Raw genomic sequence first — 22396 nt, 5'->3', positions numbered from 1 at the left:
GCAGGAGTCTGTCTCGCACTGCTGGAGCATACGATCGTTCGACCAGCTGATCGCGCAGCATTTCCCTTTCCATGTCACCATAAGCACATGATGAGGATAATTCCCGCAAAGCAGACAGGAACTGTGAAATGGTCTCATCAGCGCGTTGAGAACGCTGGCGGAAGTGATGTCGAGCGACCACAACATTCACCTTTGGAACAAAATGATTCTCCAACGCTGTCATTGCCTCTGCAAATGTAGTTCCAGTATTAGGAAACGTGTAAAACAGCCTCTGGCCTTCAGTCCCCAAACTGTGTAGGAGAATAGCACGTTTCCTGGCATCCGGCCATGAGTCTCCTGTAGCATTAATAGCAAGCAAGTAATTTTCGAACATTTTTCGCCAGGTAGCAAAAGGAATCGCAGGCTCTCCACTGCATGGCAGAAAAGATGCAGGCGTAGGCACGGAAACCATCGTCGCCAATTTGTTGTGTATTGAAGTATTAAACACAAGACCGGAGTAATTCCTTCGATGCTCTTTTATTTAACACATGGCAAACTTGTCTTCTAGAACATATCACCTCTCATTCTACTTCCCAAGCAGCACTTCAACACTTCAGCATTCCACTGCCACCTTGTGGTTAACTATGAACACAACAATCGTCCAGCTCAGTTCAGTTCTCATATAATGCTGTCAATGCAGGAGATCAATAATATTGTTGAATATTAAATTAAATGTTACTTTTAATGAGTGATCTTCTTGCCCAAATCAGGCTTGTGACCATGGGCCATGGAAATGTAGTTTCCCACATAGGAAATTATATCTCACAACATGCATTGTCGACAGTAGTGCCAAACTGTGCTTGCTAATTGTTATGTGGGAAACTCTTCTTCTAACCACAGCTCGAGATCTGTCGTCCTAAACACTCAACTCGATGCTGTTTATCATTGTTTGTTATTGAACTATGATTTCTGGAAACACCGACTCGTTGAACTACGAAAATAATGACGGAACTTGCGAGCACAGTTGATGCTTTTGGGAAACACACCCCTGATAGACACTGTGTCTGCGAGAACATGTTGGTTGAGTTCCGCCTTCAGAGACACAATAATACGCCTGAAATGCGCAAGATATGATGTTACAAGTTAAGAACTGAATTGAAAGTGATATTCAGAGTGATTACTCAACCTAAACCTGCACATTAATGTCAGGGAAATGTGTGATGAATACACACTCGCGTTATTTGTTCAGGACGCTCATGATTTTGTGGTGCTGTGGAAACATCGAGCATGTTTGGAGTCAGATGGTCGACCTATCTTTCATGGTGAGTTGGTATCAAATTTGCTGGATGACATGTTGTTGCCTGATCGAATTTCTATTTGTAAATGCGCAGCGCAAAATGACAATTTTTTTTTTTTTTTCAATAGGAAATGCATCATGACAGACGCAGCTGAAAAACCGCTGCACACAAAGGAGATTGTGACATTAGATCATAGAGCATTAGATCTACTATGATAAATGATGCACGGGTTGGACCTCAAAAGGGTGATGGTAACTTTCGTTTGTAAAAAAGAAAAAAAGTTTGCTTTAGATATTGTTTTGAAGACCCCTTATGGGAATGGAAGGGGTTAACAACGAGTGCCATCGCTCTGTTTGCAGTGAGTCTATTATTTCCTGTACCCAGGTTAACGGGTTAGACAATTTGTTAAAACGAACACATATTGACATGAAAATGTAATAAGTAGGCTACATGTTTAAATGTTTTGCCACTTGCTTGTGTCGTGGAACTTCTTTATACGAATAATACTTAATCTGACTTCTTCACCACGGACAACTTAAAAACTACATTATCTTGAGATAATTCCCTGAATACTTACAATACAATACAATACAATACAATACTTAGCCTAAGGTGATGGCGTCCCGTCAAGAAGCCACTGCCACTTCCTCAATCACACACAGTGTTCTGTGTTTTTTGTTCTGTGACTTTTTTTTTTTTTTTTTTTTTTTTTACACAAGCTGTTTCTTCTGTTGTCTTTTGAGCGTAGCCTATAATCTTTAGTTACTTCTGTTCCTCAGCTGCGCAGCATAGGCTATAGACTACCTGTCACGACTCCCAAGTTGCTCTTTGTAGAAATTAAGTTTTATTCGCGGCCGGGAGATCACTGGCCACAACCAAGTGAGTCTCCTGAATAGAAAGATACATGTAGGCTACATTTAAACGTGAATACATCTGTGAAAGAGTGCACGCCTGTACTGTGTAGCCTATACAAATCGCAATGCTGACAACTATTTTTAATATATATATATATATATATATATATATATATATATATGAGCGCGGGGTTAGTTGTAACACGCTTGTTTTAAATACTTCCGCACATGCTTGGATGACGAAACTTTGTTTATTTAGTTGCCATATCAACCAGGGGCGGACTTTACCATTAGGCGAAGGTCGGCAATTGCCTTGGGCCCCGAGCTACCTAGGGGCCCCCAAAATGCCCTATTAACTTATGCTTAAGTTTTTTATTTTATTTTTTTATTATATATTTCTAAAACTCCATGTGAAAAATGCCATCAAATCATTAGTGTCGCAGACAGGAGGGGGCCCCCCGCCTCACTACATTGGATTATTCCATTATCTCACTTACTGCGCATCTGTGAAAGTGACAAGGCTGTGCCAAAAAACTGACGGAGAAAAAGAAGTGATTGACAGACAGAGTGTACAGAGTAGTAGACTGAGTAAAAATGAAGCGAAGCTACCCAAGTGGTGCTGAAAAAAGGAGGAAGCGGGAGGAAAGCAAAAAGTCCGTAAAGGTGCGCGGCGGGAAAGATAAACAACACGCAGTAACAGGAGGACTGGGAAATACACAAACAGAGCAAGACGAGTCTAAAATCGAAAATGTAATGTTTCGAAGTTACCCAAGCGGCTCAAATAAAAGAAAAAAAGTGAAAAGATGCTGATAAGTATTTGGGAACGCTGCCAAAGATGACAAACTTTTTTACGGCTACTGTTGGGGATAGCAGCTACAGATCAGGAACAACAACGTCCAACGCACAGAAAAATTGTGAAGCAATATGGACACGGAGATCGACAGACAAAACTGAGCAGTTTACTTATGAATCATGATATTTAAAAAAATCTCAGCTCTCAGATTCTGTCAATTCTATAACGAAATTCAAACAATAATTACCGTTTTGCCGTTTTAATGTTACGTGATAGATTCCTATAGCGGCACGTGAACTGATCATCTCTAGCTAATAGTAAATAAACACGAATTAACAATGTTGAAAGATACAGTATAACTTATCTAAAAAAAAAGGTTTCTCCTCTCTAACCTTTACTTCCCCGTAGATTAGCTTTACCTAATGATTTGCCTATCCACCATTCAGTCGGTACATATTTTTTTTCGTTCTCTTTTAAAGATTGGATGGGGAGGGGCCCATAGCCCTACCTCGCCTTGGGCCCCCAATTTGCTAAATCCGCCACTGATATCAACACTATATAGAAAAAAAAAAATCCGCCAAATTTTTTTTTTTTTTTGGAAGATATCCATAGACATTTATTAAACCATAGCAAAAGTATTTTTCATCTCTATTTTTTGTGTTTATTTAAAATAAGACAAATCTGATATTATTTTAATCTCCAAGATGTTATTTAACAGTTGAGATAGTTATTTAATGCTTCGCTAACTAGCAGAAGACACTAGCAGGGTTTAAATCCCAGTTGTGCGGGTGGGGGCATGTTGTAACACTGCGTTACAATGAGCCCCTATTAGAAATATGCTATTATATTAGTATATACAGCCATTTTTAACAGTCATCTTTTTTACTTTAAGACCGGGGTAAAGCAAGGAAAACTACAATTTACCTCAACAAGGCGACACAATTAACACGTCTCATAATGGAGGAGGAAAAACAAGTTATTTGTGACATGCAAGATTTATTGTATGCAAATGCAATGTATTAAATGCAAAAGAAAAGGCACGAGAGTCGGCTATTTTTGTCAATTTTAAATTTTAATTTAAAATGTTTGCGATTTTAATATAAGTACATGGTTAAATATTTAACCCTGCTTGAGCAACTTAATACTGTATATAAATCTATATAGAAGTAGCACAATAATACGTTGTTTAAATTGTATTTAAACGTCTATTAAAGAGTGTATACAGTATGTGTATAAAGAGAATCGCAATGCTGAGCAAAGCACATTTCACTAAAAAATTGTAATTCATTATGTCATAGACTAAATAAATGAGGGCATTTTACATGATTTATTCAATTAGATTCCATGAATGAAATCAAGCTTTAACTACTCAAAAATATTATGTGTAATATTGTTACCATAATTTTTTTAAGTAAATAGCAGTAACATTTTTTACATTGTGTGAATTAAATATTGCTGCGCAGTCGTGTGATTTAGTCTGCTTGATTAACATAAATAGGAATACATTATAATAATGTTAATCAAGCAGACTAAATCACACGACTGCGCAGCAATATTTAATTCACACAATGTAAAAAATGTTACTGCTATTTACTTAAAAAAATTATTTTAAGTAAATAAATTAAATAAATAAATTATATATATATATATATATATATATAATTTATTTATTTTATTTATTTATTTTGTATGGTCCTCGAATGTGTTGGAATATTTCACCAGCATCAGCCTCTTCACAGTTTGTATCACTCCGCTTGTATGTTTGCGCAACTTGCATCATTAAGCCAGTAGGTGGTGACAAGTGACTGTCTTTATGAGTGAACAATTGAAATTTAATTGATCTGATTAGTGCCAAAACCATTGATTAACTCAAGAAAGAAACAAGTGGCTTAAACCAATCTTTAATGCTAATATATAAATTGCTCATTTGCCTCTGGACACAAAAAGATTGCACTGGTGTTTGATTGAAATGTAACATCTATGCAATATAATCCTTAAAAGATTTCTCATTTAAGGCCATTCCTGTTTGGAATATGTGATTGTGTATTAATTCATTAATTTCAACATTTATCCTCATTCTCATGTTTAAGAATCTGTTCTCTGCATGTATGCTCTTACTGCTGCCCACTGACATGCTTTAAAGCTATTGTCATCCAATTTTTTTGGCCTTCAAACACCTTAAAATGCACATATGGACGTCTGAGAAATCCAAATTTTCTCCCCCGAACCCAACATAACTACCTCACATTTGAATGCGCAACATTGCTAGGGCTGAATTTATGAACCAGTGCCCCCTGCATTTACAGTGCTATGCATAAGTTTAGACACCCATGCTAAAGTTGACTAAAAAGAGGAATAAAAAATCATCTTTTGGAAATTGAACTTAATGCCTTAATTAAAAAAATTAGGAAAAATCCAACCTTTAAGGACACCAGTTTTCTTTGTGAATGAATAATGTATCGTAAATAAATAAATGTTCTTCCTTAAAATACAGGGTGCATAAGTTTGGACACTCCTATGTTAAATTCCCATAGAGGCAGGCAGATTTATATTTTTAAAGGCCAGTTACTTCATGGATCCAGGATACTGTTCATCCTGATAAAGTTCCCTTGGCCTTTGGAATTAAAATAGCCCCACATCATCACATAGCCTTCACCATACCTAGAGATTGGCATTATTCATTCACAAATTGGTGTCCTTAAAGGTTGGATTTTTCCTAATTTTTTTAATTAAGGCATTAAGTTCAATTTCCAAAAGTTGATTTTTTTATTCCTCTTTTTAGTCAACTTTAGCATGGGTGTATTCACTTATGCATAGCACTGTAGGCCTACAATATACATTATTCTGTGTCGAATCATGTTATTCTTATTATCAACCACACCCAGCCCCTGATGTTTCTAAAACCTATAAATGCCTCTGCTCACAGAAAACATTTAGCACTCTGAGCTGTGTTTCTATCGTGACGCTTCCTCTTCTCTGCTCTGCACAAGGTGACTAACACTTTCTCTTTCGTTCTGAGAAAAGATTGTATTCATTTATTTAAATCTGGACATTCATCTTTCAATTTTAGTGAAACTGAAGTGGAGCTTTTTCATGAGAAATGAATGCATTTGAGAATATAGGTTATAACACATATATCACAAACCCCAGACACATACGGAAGAAAAAGAGAAAAATGGCAAGCAAAAAAAGACTCAATATGCTAAACATGATCTAATGCAATATATTGAACCAAAAAAAAAAAAAAAAAAAGGCGCTGATAGTCGACAAAACAGCATTAATAGTAACAAACCAAACTGAGTATTTCTGATGTTTAAGATCAAACACTGTTAGGGGAGCGCGGGGCACAACCTAACACAGGGCTCGTTGTAACACACTTGTTTTAAATACTTCCACACATGCTAGCATGACGAAACTTGGTGTATTTACTAGTTGCCATATTAACACTATATAGAGAAAAAAATGCGCCAAAATATTTTTTTTTTTTTGGAAGATATCCATTTATTAAACCATAGCAAAAGTAAATTTCTTAAGTAAATTTTTCATCTCTATTTTTTGTGTTTATTTAAAATTAGACAAATCTGATATTATTTTAATCTCCAATATGTTATTTAACAGTTGAGCTAGTTCTTTAATGCTTCGCTAACTAGCAGAAGACACTAGCCGGGTTTAAACCCCAGTTGTGCAGGCGGGGCATGTTGTCACACTGCGTTACAATGAGCCCCTATTAGAAATATGCTATTATATTCTATACTTTTATTAATTTTATTGAGAAAACATGAGAAAAAGGTGAATAAAGACTGAGAGTCAATGTTCAGAAATTACTAATTATTTATTTGTTTTGAACTATGTTGTATACAGTGTTAATTTTGGCAGCCATTTTTTATTTAGTCTTCATCTTCATCTTCAGACGAAAATGCTTATTGGTCTTAGTCACATTTTAGTCATTTTGTCTTTCATAGTTTTAGTCTAGTTTTAGTTGACTATAAGTCATTGCATTTTTTGTCAACTTTTAGTCATTAATTTGGTAACACTTTAGAATAATGGTCCGTAGTTAACAAGTAACTATGCAGGAAGTAATAGGTAGTACTGCATTAACACCGAACTTAATACTATTAACTAATATGGAAGCAATATTAACTAAGCAGTAAGTAATATCTAATTTAGTACAAAGGTAGTTCCTTGGTAGGTATTTGATTATTACTAAAGAAATGTATCCTCACTGAGAACTACTTGTGAACTAAGAAAGAATAACCAATTAATTACTAATCACAAAAGTAACATGTCTAAAAAGTGAACAATTGTGGGGTTTTTTTTTACTCTTAACATGGTTATAACATTTCAGAAGCTTGTGCCTCAAATGGGTTCTTAGTGGAAACCAGTTTATGAATATTATATTTCCCCAAATACATTAGCTACAGGCTGAGATTGTGACTACTACTCTTGCCAAAGGATGGACGCATGTTCTGTTTATTTCAAACTTAAACATAGAATAATACTAATAATGATAATTTGTTTAAAATTTTAAATAATTAGGAAGTGATGCTGACACTCATGATTGGATTAGTTCACTATTATGAGCTCTTGAGTGTCAGTTCAATATGTCTCAGACTCCAAAGACCTACCTTTATGTTACAGTAGCCGCCAGAGGAGGACTTCTCTTTAGGATATGAATATAAACATTGATGTTCTCTTGTCAAAAACAATTTGCATCCTTAATGAAGAAATTGGCTGCATTTATGTTGCGATAATCGCAAAACCACATCTTCCAGATTACAATGTTTGTTAGAATATTACTAGTGCCTGTACAGTATGTGTTAAATATAAAATTAAATAACTTGTATTACTTGTGAAAAACATGCTAACTCCTCACTAATTACTCAAGCGTTACCTTGTTATCCCGCAGGAACTACTAGTGATGTGGCCCATTATTTTAAAGTGAAAAACATGCTAACTCCTCACTAATTACTCAAGCGTTACCTTGGTATCCCTTGTTAACTACTAGTGCAGCCTGGTCTCATTGTAATACGTAGGTATTAATACGTAATTTTCTCAAAGATAGAAAACATACTTTTTTGTACGTTTCGATGCTGAAACGTATAACGTTAATATGGACGTATCTGCAACGTTTAAACGTAACATTATTACGATTTTACAGCTAAAAAAATGTAAACTATTTACTAATATTTCATATCATAACAATATCTGTATAATTTCCCTTTTACCATTTTATAGATTATAAATGTAAGATCTCTTAACCCTACTCCCACACCTAAACATACCCATTTTATTGACAAAATTAAAAGGATAAAACTTAATGGACAGATATGTGTAGGGAAATGGCAGTTCTCTTACGAGAGGTTCTCTCGTATTGCGTAAGCTCTGCTTACGCAGCGGGAAAAGCCTTCTTTTCTCGAGATACTGAAACCAAAAATTATCCTTAATTTCATATATTGTCAACGCAGTGCAGCTGCAGGCAGCTGAGCTAGAGCGGCATACTGCGCGCTCATTGGCTGCCGCGCGGCAACTGCTTAAGCCTACCAGTGAGCCTGGCGTGACGTCACGCCCAATGAGGGCGCGCGCGACCTCGCGCGTCACAGCCCGCCAGAATGGGCGGCGTCAGAGCGTATATAAGGAAGGCTCGTAGGCTATATTCTCTGATTTCTGTCTTTTCAGCGAAGCACTCGCATCGCTGATCTCTGAGAGGAAACCGTCGCCGTGGCCTTCTTGGATCAAGCTAACGAGCCAGCTTAGGACAGCCTGAGGAAGCCGGACGATCTCTTCGCCGCCTTCAGCCTGCCGTGCCAGCTCAGCTATCCGGCGATACATATCCTTTCTCACTATGTCTATTACATTATGTGTTTTTCTGATGTATTTTACACGAGGTGTTGTTTCAAATGCCTCGCACTCCCCGCTCTCTCTCTCCCTCTGTCGAGCCGCGCAACTGCGCCTCTCACAAGGTGTGTTAGAGATGCGGATGATTACGGGGCTCGCTCTCTCCCTCTGTTCGAGCCGCGCAAAACGTGCCGCTCACAAGGGATCGCAGACGCGTACGGTCACGGGGCTAGCTTTCTTTACGTTACAAGAAAGCTACCCCCCCCCCCGCCCGCCGTCTCCCGGCGAAAGGAGAAAAGAGTGTTCTAGACCCGCCAAGGCCGGTTTAACCTCCATCTCTAACATATTTCTCAGTCCCCTCCTAGTTCAGGCTACTGGGAATATCTATACTGCAGTAAACGAGCCTGTTACAGTACATGCACGCCTGCAAACATGATAACGCTCTCTGGCTACTCGCTCTCCCCGCACTCTCTCCCTCTGTTCGAGCCGCGCACACTGCGCCGCTCACAAGGGATTGCAGAAGCTGACAATCGCGGGGTTAGTTTTCTTACGTTACAAGAAAGCTACTGTCCCCGCGTCCGTCACTCGCCGGTGATAGGAGGAAAGAGAGTGTTCGAATCCCACCGAGGCTTGGCTACCGCCTTCTCACATATTTCTCAGTCCCCTCTAAGTTCAGGCGGCTGGAAATATTAATATTGCAGTAAACGAGCCTGTTACCTTACACGCTCGCCTGCAAAACATGATGACGCTCCGGCTACTCGCCCCGCTTCCCGCGCAAACTGCGCCGTTCTCAGGGATGTCAGAGCGGACGGTCACGAGTAATGCTCAGCACCCCGCGTGCCTGAGGCCGGGCCATTCTCCAATTCCCGTACGTTTCTCAGCCCCCTCTGAGTTTAGGCGGCTGAAAATGTTAATGTTGCAGCAACGAGCCTGTTATAATACACGCACGTCTGCACGCTATCGCCGACGAAAAGCATGACCCACACTCTCTTATGCTCGAGCGAACCGATTGCCTATGCACTCTTCCCCTGTGGCTCAGTGGCAGAATAACAGGCTTTCACACCAGAGACCCGTGTTCGATCCCGGCTCTGGCAGCAAACATTTTTTATGCTGTTCGCTGATCCGAGCTCGCGGCCAGCTTCTCACACGCAGAAAGTGAACCCGCCCCTCGCATCCTCCCTCTGATGGTGCGCGAGGAATTATGAGAGTTTAAACATTTGAGCCTTCAAGCGTTTCGCGCTGTCAGTCACTTAAGAAGATGACCGCAGATGTGTATTGCAGCCAATGAGTCAGTTACACAACTCGCTCGCCTGCACACAAACGCTGTTCATACAGCGGCCCAGAAAATCTGGAAAAGAGTGTTAATTCTGGTTTTTCGGCTCACGCCGACGGTGCGGCTCAAGCCGTCAGTGTTATGAGTGTAGTAAACATGCCCACGTCCCAGTGTTCATCGCTACACACAAGCACAATTTCCCCTGTGTACCCCACAGAGTGCACTCGCATGAAGCGCGCTACGGCCGCTCGAGTGATAACTGTAGGTCACGCGCCCACACTTCAGTGCTCACACCTACACAGTGTTCGCTCTGTCTCACACGCTTGGGGACCAGAACATTCTGCCACTGGCCGCGTGTTAATAAAGAGCCCTGTGCCCGCTACACAGCGCGCACACTCTCATGTAAACACGCACGAGCCAGCCACCGGCTGTGTGATAATAAAGAGCTCTGTGCCCGCTTTACAGCACGCACACTCTCCGATAAACATGCACGAGCCCGCCCCGCTTCCGCGCCGCGAGCCGTTACACACAACGCTCTCTCACAGTGCCGTTCAGCCGGCTGCCGCCATCAGCGAACCCCCGTTCCCCCTCACTGCCACTGCGCGACTCGCGCTTACACCGCCACAGATCCCCCGTCCCGCGCTGTGCGGCGGGCGAGACTCAGAGGCGATTCGACCCCTAGCTATGAGTGCGAATGCATGGAAAGCTATTCAGGGAGTGTCGAAGTGGGTACTGAACACAGTGATAAAGGGCTATTCTCTTCAATTCGCTCGCCGCCCTCCGCGCTATCGCGCTCGGGCCGAGACTATAGTGAAAGCGGATGCAGCGCATCTGCTTCACACAGAAATAGCGAATTTGCTGCACAAAGGGGCGATAGAACGGGTTCTCCCTCCGGGTTCCGAGGCAGGCGTATACAGCCGCTATTTCCTCGTTCCCAAGAAGGGCGGAGCACTCAGACCTATATTGGATCTGAGATATTTGAACAAAACGCTTATGAAACGGCCGTTCAAAATGCTCACAACCAGTCAAATCCTCGCGCAGATTCGCCCGGGGGACTGGTTCATATCTCTCGACCTGAAAGACGCGTACTTTCAGATTCAGATTATACCCCGTCACAGGCCATTCTTGAGATTCGCCTTCGACGGCCAGGTATATCAGTACACCGTCCTGCCGTTCGGCCTATCCCTGGCACCCCGTACATTTACGAAGTGCATGGATGCGGCTCTCGCACCCCTGAGATCGAGGGGAATGCGAATCCTGAACTATCTGGACGATTGGCTCATTATAGCGCACTCGGCGGAGGAACTAGTTTCCCACAGAGAAGCGCTTCTCGGTCACCTGCAAAGCTTGGGTCTTTCCGTGAACTGGGACAAGAGCTCTTTAGCCCCCAGCCAGTCTATCACTTTTCTGGGTATAGATCTGGACTCGGCGGCAATGACGGCCAGACTGTCCGCACAGCGCGCGCGCTGTGTTCGACACCTCGCCGCCTCCTTTCAGGAGGGAAAAGTTTTTCCATTGAAAACTTTTCAGAGGTTGCTGGGCCACATGGCATCAGCAGCAGCTGTCCTGCAGCTGGGTTTACTCCGAATGTGTCCGCTTCAACGCTGGCTAAAAACGGAAATGCCCCGCAAAGCATGGATTTCGGGCCGTGCTCCAATCAGAGTGACTCAGCGCTGTGTTACAGCCCTGCAGCCCTGGCTGGCGGCCGAATGGTATCAGCGGGGAGTGTCGATGGGAACCATCGCACACCGCAAAGTGATCTCGACAGACGCGTCCAACATGGGTTGGGGAGCGACTCACGAAGGCAGTCCGATTTGCGGCCCGTGGTCGAATACGGAGAAAGACCTTCACATAAACTGTCTAGAGATGCTGGCGGTCGAGAAAGCGTTGAAGCACTTTCTACCGCTTCTACGGGGACACCATGTGCTAGTTCGCTCGGACAACATGTCAGTGGTGTCGTACGTGAACCGCCAGGGCGGAATCAAATCCAGAACCCTGTGCGCGCTCGCAGAGCGCCTCCTATCCTGGGCTCAAGGCCCGTTGCGCTCCCTAAGGGCAGCTCATGTACCCGGTCGTTTGAACGACGGCCCGGACAGACTGTCGACCTCTTCGCCACGAGCGAGAACGCTCAGTGCCAGAGGTTCTTCTCGAAACGGGAGGACGCGCTGGCCCAGACCTGGCCCAGCGCCCCGCTGTACGCGTTCCCACCGATCTCGATGCTACCTCAAGTGCTAGCGAGGATCAGGAGTTTGAACTGCGCAGTGCTCCTCATAGCCCCGCGCTGGGAAAACCAACCATGGTTCCCCGAGCTAATGAGACTGGCAGACACAGCCCCATGGCCGATTCCGGTGAGGAGAGATCTCCTCTCTCAAGCCCGAGGCTCGATTCTGCATCCCCATCCAGAGCACTGGTCTCTGCATGCGTGGATAATCAACGATTACTCGTTGGCCTGCCAGAAGGGGTAATTAACACGATCACGCAGTCCAGAGCCCCCTCGACGAGGCGGCTCTATGCGTCTAAATGGTCAGTGTTTAACAAGTGGTGTGTGAATACGGGTTCTAATGCTCGAACCTGTGGAGTTCCACAGGTACTGAAATTTCTCCAAGAGATGTTGGAAGCGGGCAGGTCCCCCTCCACGCTCAAGGTTTATGTCGCGGCCATAGCAGCGTTCGCTGAGTCGGCGCGCAGCCGTGCACTGGGCAGAAATGAACTCATTACCCGCTTTCTAAGCGGGGCCAGGAGAATGAACCCTCCACGGCCCCCGACGGTTCCTATTTGGGACCTGTCCCTGGTCCTGGAGTCCTTAAAAGCGCATCCCTTTGAGCCTTTGGACTCTGTGGAGTTGAAATACTTAACGCTTAAGACCGTTTTTCTGCTAGCTCTGGCTTCAGTTAAACGTGTGGGAGATTTACACGCGCTGTCCATCAGCGCGTCGTGCCTCGAGTTTGGACCTAACGACTCGTTAGCCATTCTCAAACCGAAGCACGGCTATGTCCCCAAAGTGTTAGGCACTCCCTTCAGGACTCAGGTCGTTACCCTATCGGCTCTGCCGTCCTCCAGCAGTGAGGAAGGGGTTAACTGCCTTTGCCCGGTCAGGGCGTTAAGGTGTTATGTGACGCGCTCTGCAGCCTTCAGGTTCTCAGAGCAGCTTTTCGTTTCGTTTGGCGGGCGCACCAAGGGTCGCGCCGCTTCGAAACAGACACTGTCCAGATGGATAGTAGACGCGATTGCAGCAGCTTATGCGTCAAAAGACCTGCAATGTCCGTTAGGCATACGGGCTCATTCCACCAGAGGCATGGCCTCATCGTGGGCATGGTCCAGTGGGATTTCCATTGACGACATTTGTAGGGCGGCGGGCTGGGCGTCCCCCTCCACATTTGTTAGGTTTTATAACCTGGAAGTTCCCGCTATGCAGGCTAAACTTCTGTCAGTCTAGTCGTGATTCGTGTCCTGCCCAAGGGTCAGGCTGTATTACCGATTAGCTTGTCTGTTGAGCTGCACGCTCAGGGTATCAGTTAACATGAACCGGCAGTGCCGTTCTGTGTTTTTCCCTATGTGTGCTTATGAACATGTGTTGGCCCGCACCGCTGGCCACCTGTTTTATCACCTCTATGTTTTTCTATGAGTCATATGTGATTGTTAGGCTCGCACGGCGTGCTCATCCTCTGGCGGCTACTGTAACATAAAGGTAGGTCTTTGGAGTCTGAGACATATTGAACTGACACTCAATAGAGCTCATAATAGTGAACTAATCCAATCATGAGTGTCAGCATCACTTCCTAATTGTTTAAAATTTTAAACAAATTATCATTATTAGTATTATTCTATGTTTAAGTTTGAAATAAACAGAACATGCGTCCATCCTTTGGCAAGAGTAGTAGTCACAATCTCATCCTGTAGCTAATGTATTTGGGGAAATATAATATTCATAAACTGGTTTCCACTAAGAACCCATTTGAGGCACAAGCTTCTGAAATGTTATGACCATGTTAAGAGTAAAAAAAAACCCCACAATTGTTCACTTTTTAGACATGTTACTTTTGTGATTAGTAATTAATTGGTTATTCTTTCTTAGTTCACAAGTAGTTCTCAGTGAGGATACATTTCTTTAGTAATAATCAAATACCTACCAAGGAACTACCTTTGTACTAATTTAGATATTACTTACTGCTTAGTTAATATTGCTTCCATATTAGTTAATAGTATTAAGTTCGGTGTTAATGCAGTACTACCTATTACTTCCTGCATAGTTACTTGGTAACTACGGACCATTATTCTAAAGTGTTACCATTAATTTTAGTCAAACTGCAGTTACCAAAATTAATTTTAGTATATTTATATGTAGTCTTGACAAAAAATGTCATAATTTTTCTCTCTAGGCCAATTCAATTAAGCTTATGAGAAAATTTAATTAAGGTACCAGGCTGTATTGACATTGCACTCTTTAGCAGTAGCATTTGTGCATTTCTACATAACCATTTTCCTTAGTTCAGTGTTTTTTAGAGTGCCGTACCCCTCTCTTCCACTTAGACTACAGTCACACCTTTTCCATTAAGGGACGGTATTTGCCCCCTTTAATCGATTTTTCCAGTTCAATTTTTACCTTGATAAGTACCTTTATGAAATAAATAATGCTTTAAATTAAACAATGTTCAATATATGCAATGATGGTAAAAACGAAGTGATACTTTTATGGAGTCATTCATTCATTCAGTAACAAAGCAAGTTGCTATATTTATGAACGGGTCACTGAATCTCACGATTCGTTCAAAGCCACAGATTCGTTCATGCATCACCGCTGTGTGCTGCAGTTCTGCTGTGGCTTTCGTTGTAAAATAGAGCAATAAGCCTACTGACAATACTGTTTTAAATGTAGTAGGCTACATCACTTAAAGGAGAACTCCGGTCAGTTTTAACATTGAGCTCATTTTTTTTTTTAATTTAGAGTGCTGTCAATACAGAGAACAACGACAAAAATCGGTGTTGCCTACACCGTGTTATCCTCTTTTTAAAATTTGCACCCTATTGACTTCAATGGGGCATATTTTAAACCTGCTTTTACCCTCTTAACATCCTTGATGTGTCATTACAAGTGCACAGGTCATGTGAGTGATTCCTTTAGAGTTAACACGGGTGAATCTGACTGCAGTAGATGTGAAAGATATGAATAAAAATGAAGTTAATTCGGCCAGCGCTCATACCTGTATTTACATCCTGTTTTCGGCTGAAGTCCAAAGTAGTCAATTGTCGATTTCACGCGCATATGTTTAGTTACCTATGATCACGCGCGTGAACTCGACAATCGACTACTGTGGACTTCAACCGAAAACAGGATGTAAATACAGGTATGTGCGCTGGCTGAATAAACATAATTTTTATTCATATCTTTCACATCTACTGCAGTCAGATTCACCCGTGTTCACTCTGAAGGAATCACTCACATGACCTGTGCACTTGTAATGACACATCAAGGATGTTAAGAGGCTAAAAGCAGGTTTAGTACTTGCCCCATTGAAGTCAACAGGGTGCAAATTTTAAAAAGAGGATAACACGGTGTAGGCAACACCGATTTTTGTCGTTGTTCTCTGTATTGACAGCACTCCAAATGTACAAAAAAATTAGCTCAATGTTAAAATTGACCGGAGTTCTCCTTTAATGTTACCCTTCTGTTTGTTGAACTGTTGTATAAAATCAATGTCACATTTGAAATCGTGTGGATATTCAGGAAACATTGCATTCTTGCTCGTATTATATGATCAACATTAAAAACACTGTTGGATATCAGCCTGCATTTTGATCGCAGATTTCAGTCGTACAAACAGCGCGGCTCGTGGCAGAACACAGACGGACTAAATGAGAAATGACACTTTAATTTAAGTAGAAAATCTCAAATGAAGATCGCTAAACTCCAGCTAACTTGTCTGTGTTTTCAGATCATCGGCGGATTCCGCGCTACTTCAGCAGTGTAGATAGAGAGCGCGCGCGCATGGTTGCCAGATACCATTGAAAATAGTAGAAAACGTGTTCTTTTAACAGAAAAGCTGTGACTGGGGATTTAAATTATTAAAATCTGGCAACCGTAAGCCTAAACGCTCGTAAAAACAGTCAATGTGTTGTCGTCTCCTTTATTTGACTCAAACAAGTGGTTTTGGTCAAGTTTAAAATTGTTTTAAACACATTTCAGTCTCGTCTAATGCATGTGTTGATATAGTCACAGTTATCGTTTAATGACGTGGGTGTCGTCTCTCATCGTCTTGTCTTAGTCAGGGAAAAAAAAGGTCGTCAACGAACATTTTTCGTCATAGTTTTCGTTAACGAAATTAACACTGGTTGTATAGCTGTGTTTGTGTTCCTAGTCAAAACTCAAAAATGAGTTTATATTTAATTATTAAAAATTGCCATTATTTTATATGAAAAAGTTAATAATTGTATTTTACTTAGAAAATATTTTAGTTTGTCTTTTATATTTTTTTTATTAGATCAGATAACATTTTAAGCTGTCATATGGTCATGTCACAATGTACCCCTCATATATGGGGCATGTTGTCACATTTCACTTCCATTCTTTCGGGGTATATCAAGAAAAAAGTATACACTGTATTAATAAAACAAAACCACATAAGTGTACTAGACATGTGGGGAATTAATGTGGGAAAAAATAAATACTCTGAACCATAAGTAGATTTACACAAACTGAGAAAGTCAAAAAGCGTTACTTTGTGCCCCGCTCTCCCCTATATATCATTCATCATCATCATCAGTTTCATCTTCTCTGGTGTCTGAATGTGCAAAATCAAATCTAAACTATAACTTTTCATTGACTAAATATAGGCTACAGCCTACAGGAAAAAGGATAGGCCTAATTTACCTTACTTTATCCATTACAACAGCAGCTCAAATGTCTATTGTGCTGCAACTGTGGTTTCACGAGTTCACATCTACATATAATTAATACAATAAGTTTATGCGTATTTGGCGTGCTGTCCGGGGGGAGGGCTCCGAGCTCGGAGTTAGGCCCGAACCCAAAGTACTCCCCCCAGTTGGTAAGTGTAGATGGAACTGGAAGTGAGGAGATGGGGTGGAGGAGGGATGCTGACAAACTTTCAATGAACAGAGATACATAGGTCTGCTGTGAATTTATACTCTGTCATTGAGTTGATTACTGATTAATCTCCAGCTGTGCATAATTTGGTTAATTATCTGAACCTGCTCCTCCTGAACTTTGTTAATAAAACATCATTTAGAAGAAAAAGACGTTACAGAAAACTGTTGGAGGAAGATAACTGAAAAAGCTTGCACTTTTCGCATTATACGCCTCTCGGTTGTATGACGACAACCCTGAGCTGTGATTTAGAAGATCCACTATATATCTACTTGAATCAAGGTGCCTTATAATCTTGGTTATTCAGAGTTAAGATCTGGATAATCTATGGGACAGTCAGCGTCAGCTCTATCCTAATAAGGTAGCATATTCTCTCTTTTTTTGGATTGCGTTTTTATATCCCGGAAGTGTTATAGTAGGCTATAACCATCAGGGCATCAGTGGTGTGTGAACTGAATTTGGTGACACTAATAGTGAGTGACATTGAAGTTATTGACTGTTTTTGTCGTAATGCTTTTCGGGTTTTGCACTTTGCAGACGCTCCCCTTCAGATCTGCGTCTCAGCCTCCTGCTCTCCGGCTCAATAGAGATCAATGTATTTTGTCCACTGTGAAGGAAAGCTCATTCGAGGAAATGAACTCATATAGTCAGCCTAATGTTGCACTGCTTATTAAGGCGAGACACGGCAGGTTAAAACATCGATTTTTCATGCAGTGGTCAGTTTTGAGATTTTGGGCTAGTTTACTCCTTCAATATGTGTTCTTTAAAGCTGCTATAAAGAAAACTTTGAAAATATACATTAAGATGTTTATTTTATTACATTTTGTTTACTTGCGGCAATAAGTTTCTCCCGAATTTACCAGGAAGTTAGCATTCCAGCGGGACACGCCGAGATCCGTCTGTTCACTGAAGTCTGTCATGACCGGTGTCGTTGTAAAGCTCTGATCTCCTGCACAACACTTTGTAACCAAATATGGGCATTTCCTTCCTATCAGTAACCAATCGTGAATGTCCAAAGGGGGATTTAAAGCTAATGACGAAATCTCATTTTAAATAAAACAATGCTGCAATGCTTTTGGCCGTATATGTGTGCAAAAAACGTGCCAAAAGTGTAAGCGCGGAAAAATGGATGTCAGCAGAATACAAATCCTATTTATTTTGCGTAAGCATGAAGCTGCAGTTCCACAATGCATGTATTAAACTTGCGAATAACAGTAAAATTCAGCGAATATTTTTTTTCTTACACTTGAAAGGCGATTTACACCTTTACAAATCTTCTCTTGCACACGCAAATTTTATTTAGGCCTACGCTTGCAATCTTATGTACACTTTCACAAATCTTACCCTGCGCATGTGATTCTATATGGCAATGTCATCATATTACCTTCATAGACTCTGAGCCTCTATAGCTTGAGTTCACCTGTCCTGACTTGATGTAACCCAAATCTAAAGGCTTGTACACTTACACCGCACATAGATGAGAGATAAAGCTCTAATTAATAATAGCCTACGTGTCATCTGTCATCTCTGACATCTCTTGTCGTACGTCATTAATACAGTTGTTGAGTTTGGTTTCGTTCATGCGTAGAGCAGTGGTCGGCAACAGGCTGAAATAGATCTGAATAGATATAATAGATATGGTTCTGAAATAGATCTGTCATGACAGCAACACTTACTCACAATCACTTCGTCTTTAGTGATTTGCCTTCAATATAAAACTTAGAGAACCTTTTTTTGCAGCAATGTTTTATTTAGAGATGATTTGAGAGCTTTTAATTTGAAAAGTTCTGAAAGACATTCAAAAGAGTCTGTGGATCGTCTCGTTGCAGATCAGACACACAGAGACACAGAGACAGCTCACTAACAGTTACAAAAGACAGGCAGTTCTAGTTGCATGTTTCATCAATTTCTTAAATTATCCCTTGACTATGTTGTGGTCCGCTAACTAGTGGCGAAATGTTTTTTTTTGTCCCGATGTCAAACTTATTTGCTCACCCCTGACGTGCAGTTTTTGTAGATGCATTTGTCACTGATCTGTGTGTGTGGACAGAACAGGATTAAGAACTAAACATTTAATTGACAACTGGATTTATCTGCAGTGTGTACGTGATAGACGTTAATAACTGACAAATATAACATTTTAAAACAATAACATGATCGAATCTGTAGCATCAGTTCAGCCACTATTTATATCATGATGATAATCAGTTTTGAATCCAATCAGGACTCACACATAAACTCACATTTCTATATTTGTCATTTGTCATCATCATTGATTATTCAGAATATTGTAGAGTTAATCTGAGATGCTGTAATAACACTGAGCTCATGCAGATGTTGATCAGGAGTTGATCTGATGTCTCGTGATATGATGTTATATCGCTTTAATGAAACTCTGTCTGTGTGATTGAACAGATTCAAATGAAGAGGAGAAAGAAAATCAGCAGAAATCACAGATCAGCAGAAAACAAGAAGACTGAGAGAAAAATGGAGGACAGAAATGAGACACAAACCAGTGAATCACCAGAGGAAAGAGGACAGACACTTGTTAGATCGAGCAGTTTCGAGGGAATAATGCCAGACTGTGAGTGTTTGATCATTATTGAACTTTAATCCTTCATCACATTTTAGTCTTGTTGTTAGATTTAACCCACAGTTCGGAAAGTGCTTTTGTAAGGGTGGATTCCTGCAGTGGTTCAGGCTGCAAGACTGCCGAATGACTAAAGAAACCTTATTAGCAAGATGGTAGAAAACTGTACATTTCTTGTCTATTCCACCCACTGCCTCTTACACCAATGACTGAAATAAGCGCAATTACAAGAGCTTAATATGTGGGAGAACAATATCCCATAAACTTAATATATTTGTGATTTCTAGTCTCCTGTGATCCAGTCGAGCCTGTAAAGTTTGATTCTGATGTCAAAACTGAGGAGAGATTCTCATCAAACCCTTCATCATGTTCTCAAGATCACACAACATCTTCATCATCATCATCATCATCATCATCATCCCTGACATCCAACAGCAGCTGAAGACCTGAACATCTTCATCATCTTCATCATCATCATCATCATCACTCTGTTCAATCATTTACATTTATTCATTTAGCAGACGCTTTTATCCAAAGCGACTTACAAATGAGAACAATAGAAGCAGTGAAACTAACAGTAGGACAACAATATGCAAGTGCTATGACCCTTCTCAGTTTAATCTAACGCAGAACATTTTAATTTATTTATTAGGGGTTCAAGCATGAAATGCTGAAACCCTATTGTAATTGTAAGGATTTGTAAAACGCATCGTGCAGGACAAACCGTAAGGCCTAGAGACTTGAAACCTGACCAGATGGTAGGCCTCAATTTGGGGACGCCCTATCAGAGTAAGACCCCGAATGGCCCATAGGTGGCGCTACAGCAACCAAAAGTACAAAATCACTCATAACTCTTAGACCATTTGACCTAGACTCAAGTGCCTTACAGCACTGTGATCCCTGGCTCAAGGCGGACATGCTTATATATGTGTATATATATATATATATATATATATATATATATATATATATATATATATATATATATAAGATAGAGACACACACTGGACAGACCATCCACTGTATAAAACATTTCTCTCTGTGACTTCAAATGTACTGATACACACGTGTTGCTATTCTCTACAGCCACAAATTCCCCTGTCTCAGGCGCTCAGTGTATTTGCACTAAAAATACCTTCATACGCAAGCTTAAACCTGTGAACATGGGGACGGAAAAACACACGCACCGCATCAGGTGTACACACTGCAGACGAGTAACAACAGCAAGATTAGAGAACGACAGAACAAATGGACATAAACAGAGAACATGATGAACATTCACTGATTATTCATCATCACATAGCCTTCACCATACCTAGAGATTGGCATGGAGTACTTTCCATAAGATCATCTCTCAATGCAAATCAAATCAGCTATTAGGCTAACTGAAATAAAACCATGCCAGTCTCTAGGTATGGTGAAGGGTGTGTGATGATGTGGGGCTATTTTAATTCCAAAGGCCAAGGGAACTTTATCAGGATGAACAGTATCCTGGATCCATGAAGTAACTGGCCTTTAAAAATAAAAATCTGCCTGCCTCTATGGGAATTTAACATAGGGGTGTACTAACTTATGCACCCTGTATTTTAAGGAAGAACATTTATTTATTTACGATACATTATTCATTCACAAAGAAAATTGGTGTCCTTAAAGGTTGGATTTTTCCTAATTTTTTTAATTAAGGCATTAAGTTCAATTTCCAAAATATGATTTTTTATTCCTCTTTTTAGTCAACTTTAGCATGGGTGTCTAAACTTATGCATAGCACTGTAAATATATATAAGGTTAAAAATCATATGATTGAAATAAATAATGTCTCATGGCCAATAAATAATAATTTCATGTTTATTTTTTGTGTAAAAAGGAGGGAACTTATTTTTTGTTCCGTGTGGAAATTATAGCTGTATGAGTGCACTCACTAAGATCAGAGAGAGGTGTGCTGCGGCTTGCGAAGCCGGCTGTCTGAAAGCCCCAGGAAGATTGTAAAGTTATCCATCAGTTTTGTCTGTGAAGCGTGAAGATGAATACCCTCATCTTTAAGTTGAAAGTTTACCCTCTCGGCTTCATGTGGCCAATGAGGTATATTTTCTGTCTTTGTCACAAATGTATGTTTTATTTATTAGTTTATTCTATGTAATTTTGTTTAGTATTGTCTGCAAGTATGTCACGAATTTAAGGTTAATTTACGCTTTCTGTGTTTTATTTATACCAGTTCTGACGGCAATATGGAAATGTAGCAATAAAGGAACATGTCAAGACATGTTTGAAGATTCTGTCACCAAATAAATGCCCGTTAAAACCCAGGAAGGACTTGAGCCTTTAGGCTTGTTCGACTTCATGCAGCTCTGCGCAGACCGATCGGCGGCTGACTTGAAGCAGTGCATCCCATAAACTCAATATATTTGTGATTTCTAGTCTCCTGTGATCCAGACGAGCCTGTAAAGTTTGATTCTGATGTCAAAACTGAGGAGAGATTCTCAAGATCACACATCATCATCTTCTTCATCATCATCATCACCATCATCATCACTGACATCCATCAGCAGCTGAAGACCTGAACATCATCATCATCATCATCATCATCTTCATCTTCATCATCATCATCATCACCATCATCATCATCATCACTCTGTTCAATCATTTACATTTATTCATTTAGCAGACGCTTTTAT

General features: G+C 40.8%; 1 protein-coding gene across 5 annotated transcripts; it reads left to right on the top strand.

Moving 5' to 3' along the window:
• The first annotated feature begins 410 nt into the window (after positions 1 to 410).
• LOC311096821 (uncharacterized protein) lies at positions 411 to 22294 on the top strand. Of its 5 annotated transcripts, none has more exons than XM_084136224.1 (4): positions 434 to 1301; positions 1405 to 1528; positions 19550 to 19718; positions 20012 to 21930. In XM_084136224.1, exons 2-4 carry the CDS (start codon positions 1496 to 1498, stop codon positions 20164 to 20166), a joined length of 357 nt encoding a protein of 118 aa, XP_083992350.1. In that variant the 5' UTR covers positions 434 to 1301; positions 1405 to 1495; the 3' UTR covers positions 20167 to 21930. The 5 variants fall into 5 exon arrangements, 2 of the variants coding, with proteins under 2 accessions (XP_083992349.1, XP_083992350.1); XR_014609121.1 differs by having other exon boundaries at positions 435 to 1301; positions 1405 to 1522; XR_014609120.1 differs by lacking the exons at positions 434 to 1301; positions 1405 to 1528 and adding exons at positions 5841 to 5914; positions 21937 to 22073 and having other exon boundaries at positions 20012 to 21803.
• The last annotated feature ends 102 nt before the right edge of the window (positions 22295 to 22396 follow it).

Source organism: Abramis brama (genome assembly GCF_963993115.1).
Source record: "Abramis brama genome assembly, chromosome: 15".
Classification (NCBI taxonomy): Eukaryota; Metazoa; Chordata; class Actinopteri; order Cypriniformes; family Leuciscidae; genus Abramis; species Abramis brama.
The sequence above is the reverse complement of the archived record's forward strand: the minus strand, read 5'-3'. Positions and strand labels throughout refer to the sequence as shown.

What these genes read in the sequence shown, in the direction of transcription:
- LOC311096821 (XM_084136223.1), top strand. Translation starts at nt 1,182, where the DNA reads ATGTCAGGGAAATGTGTGATGAATACACACTCGCGTTATTTGTTCAGG. An exon ending in TGGTCGACCTATCTTTCATG is followed by an intron (nt 1,302 to 19,549) that starts GTGAGTTGGTAT and finishes GTGATTGAACAG; the next exon opens with ATTCAAATGAAGAGGAGAAA. An exon ending in CGAGGGAATAATGCCAGACT is followed by an intron (nt 19,719 to 22,139) that starts GTGAGTGTTTGA and finishes TGTGATTTCTAG; the next exon opens with TCTCCTGTGATCCAGACGAG.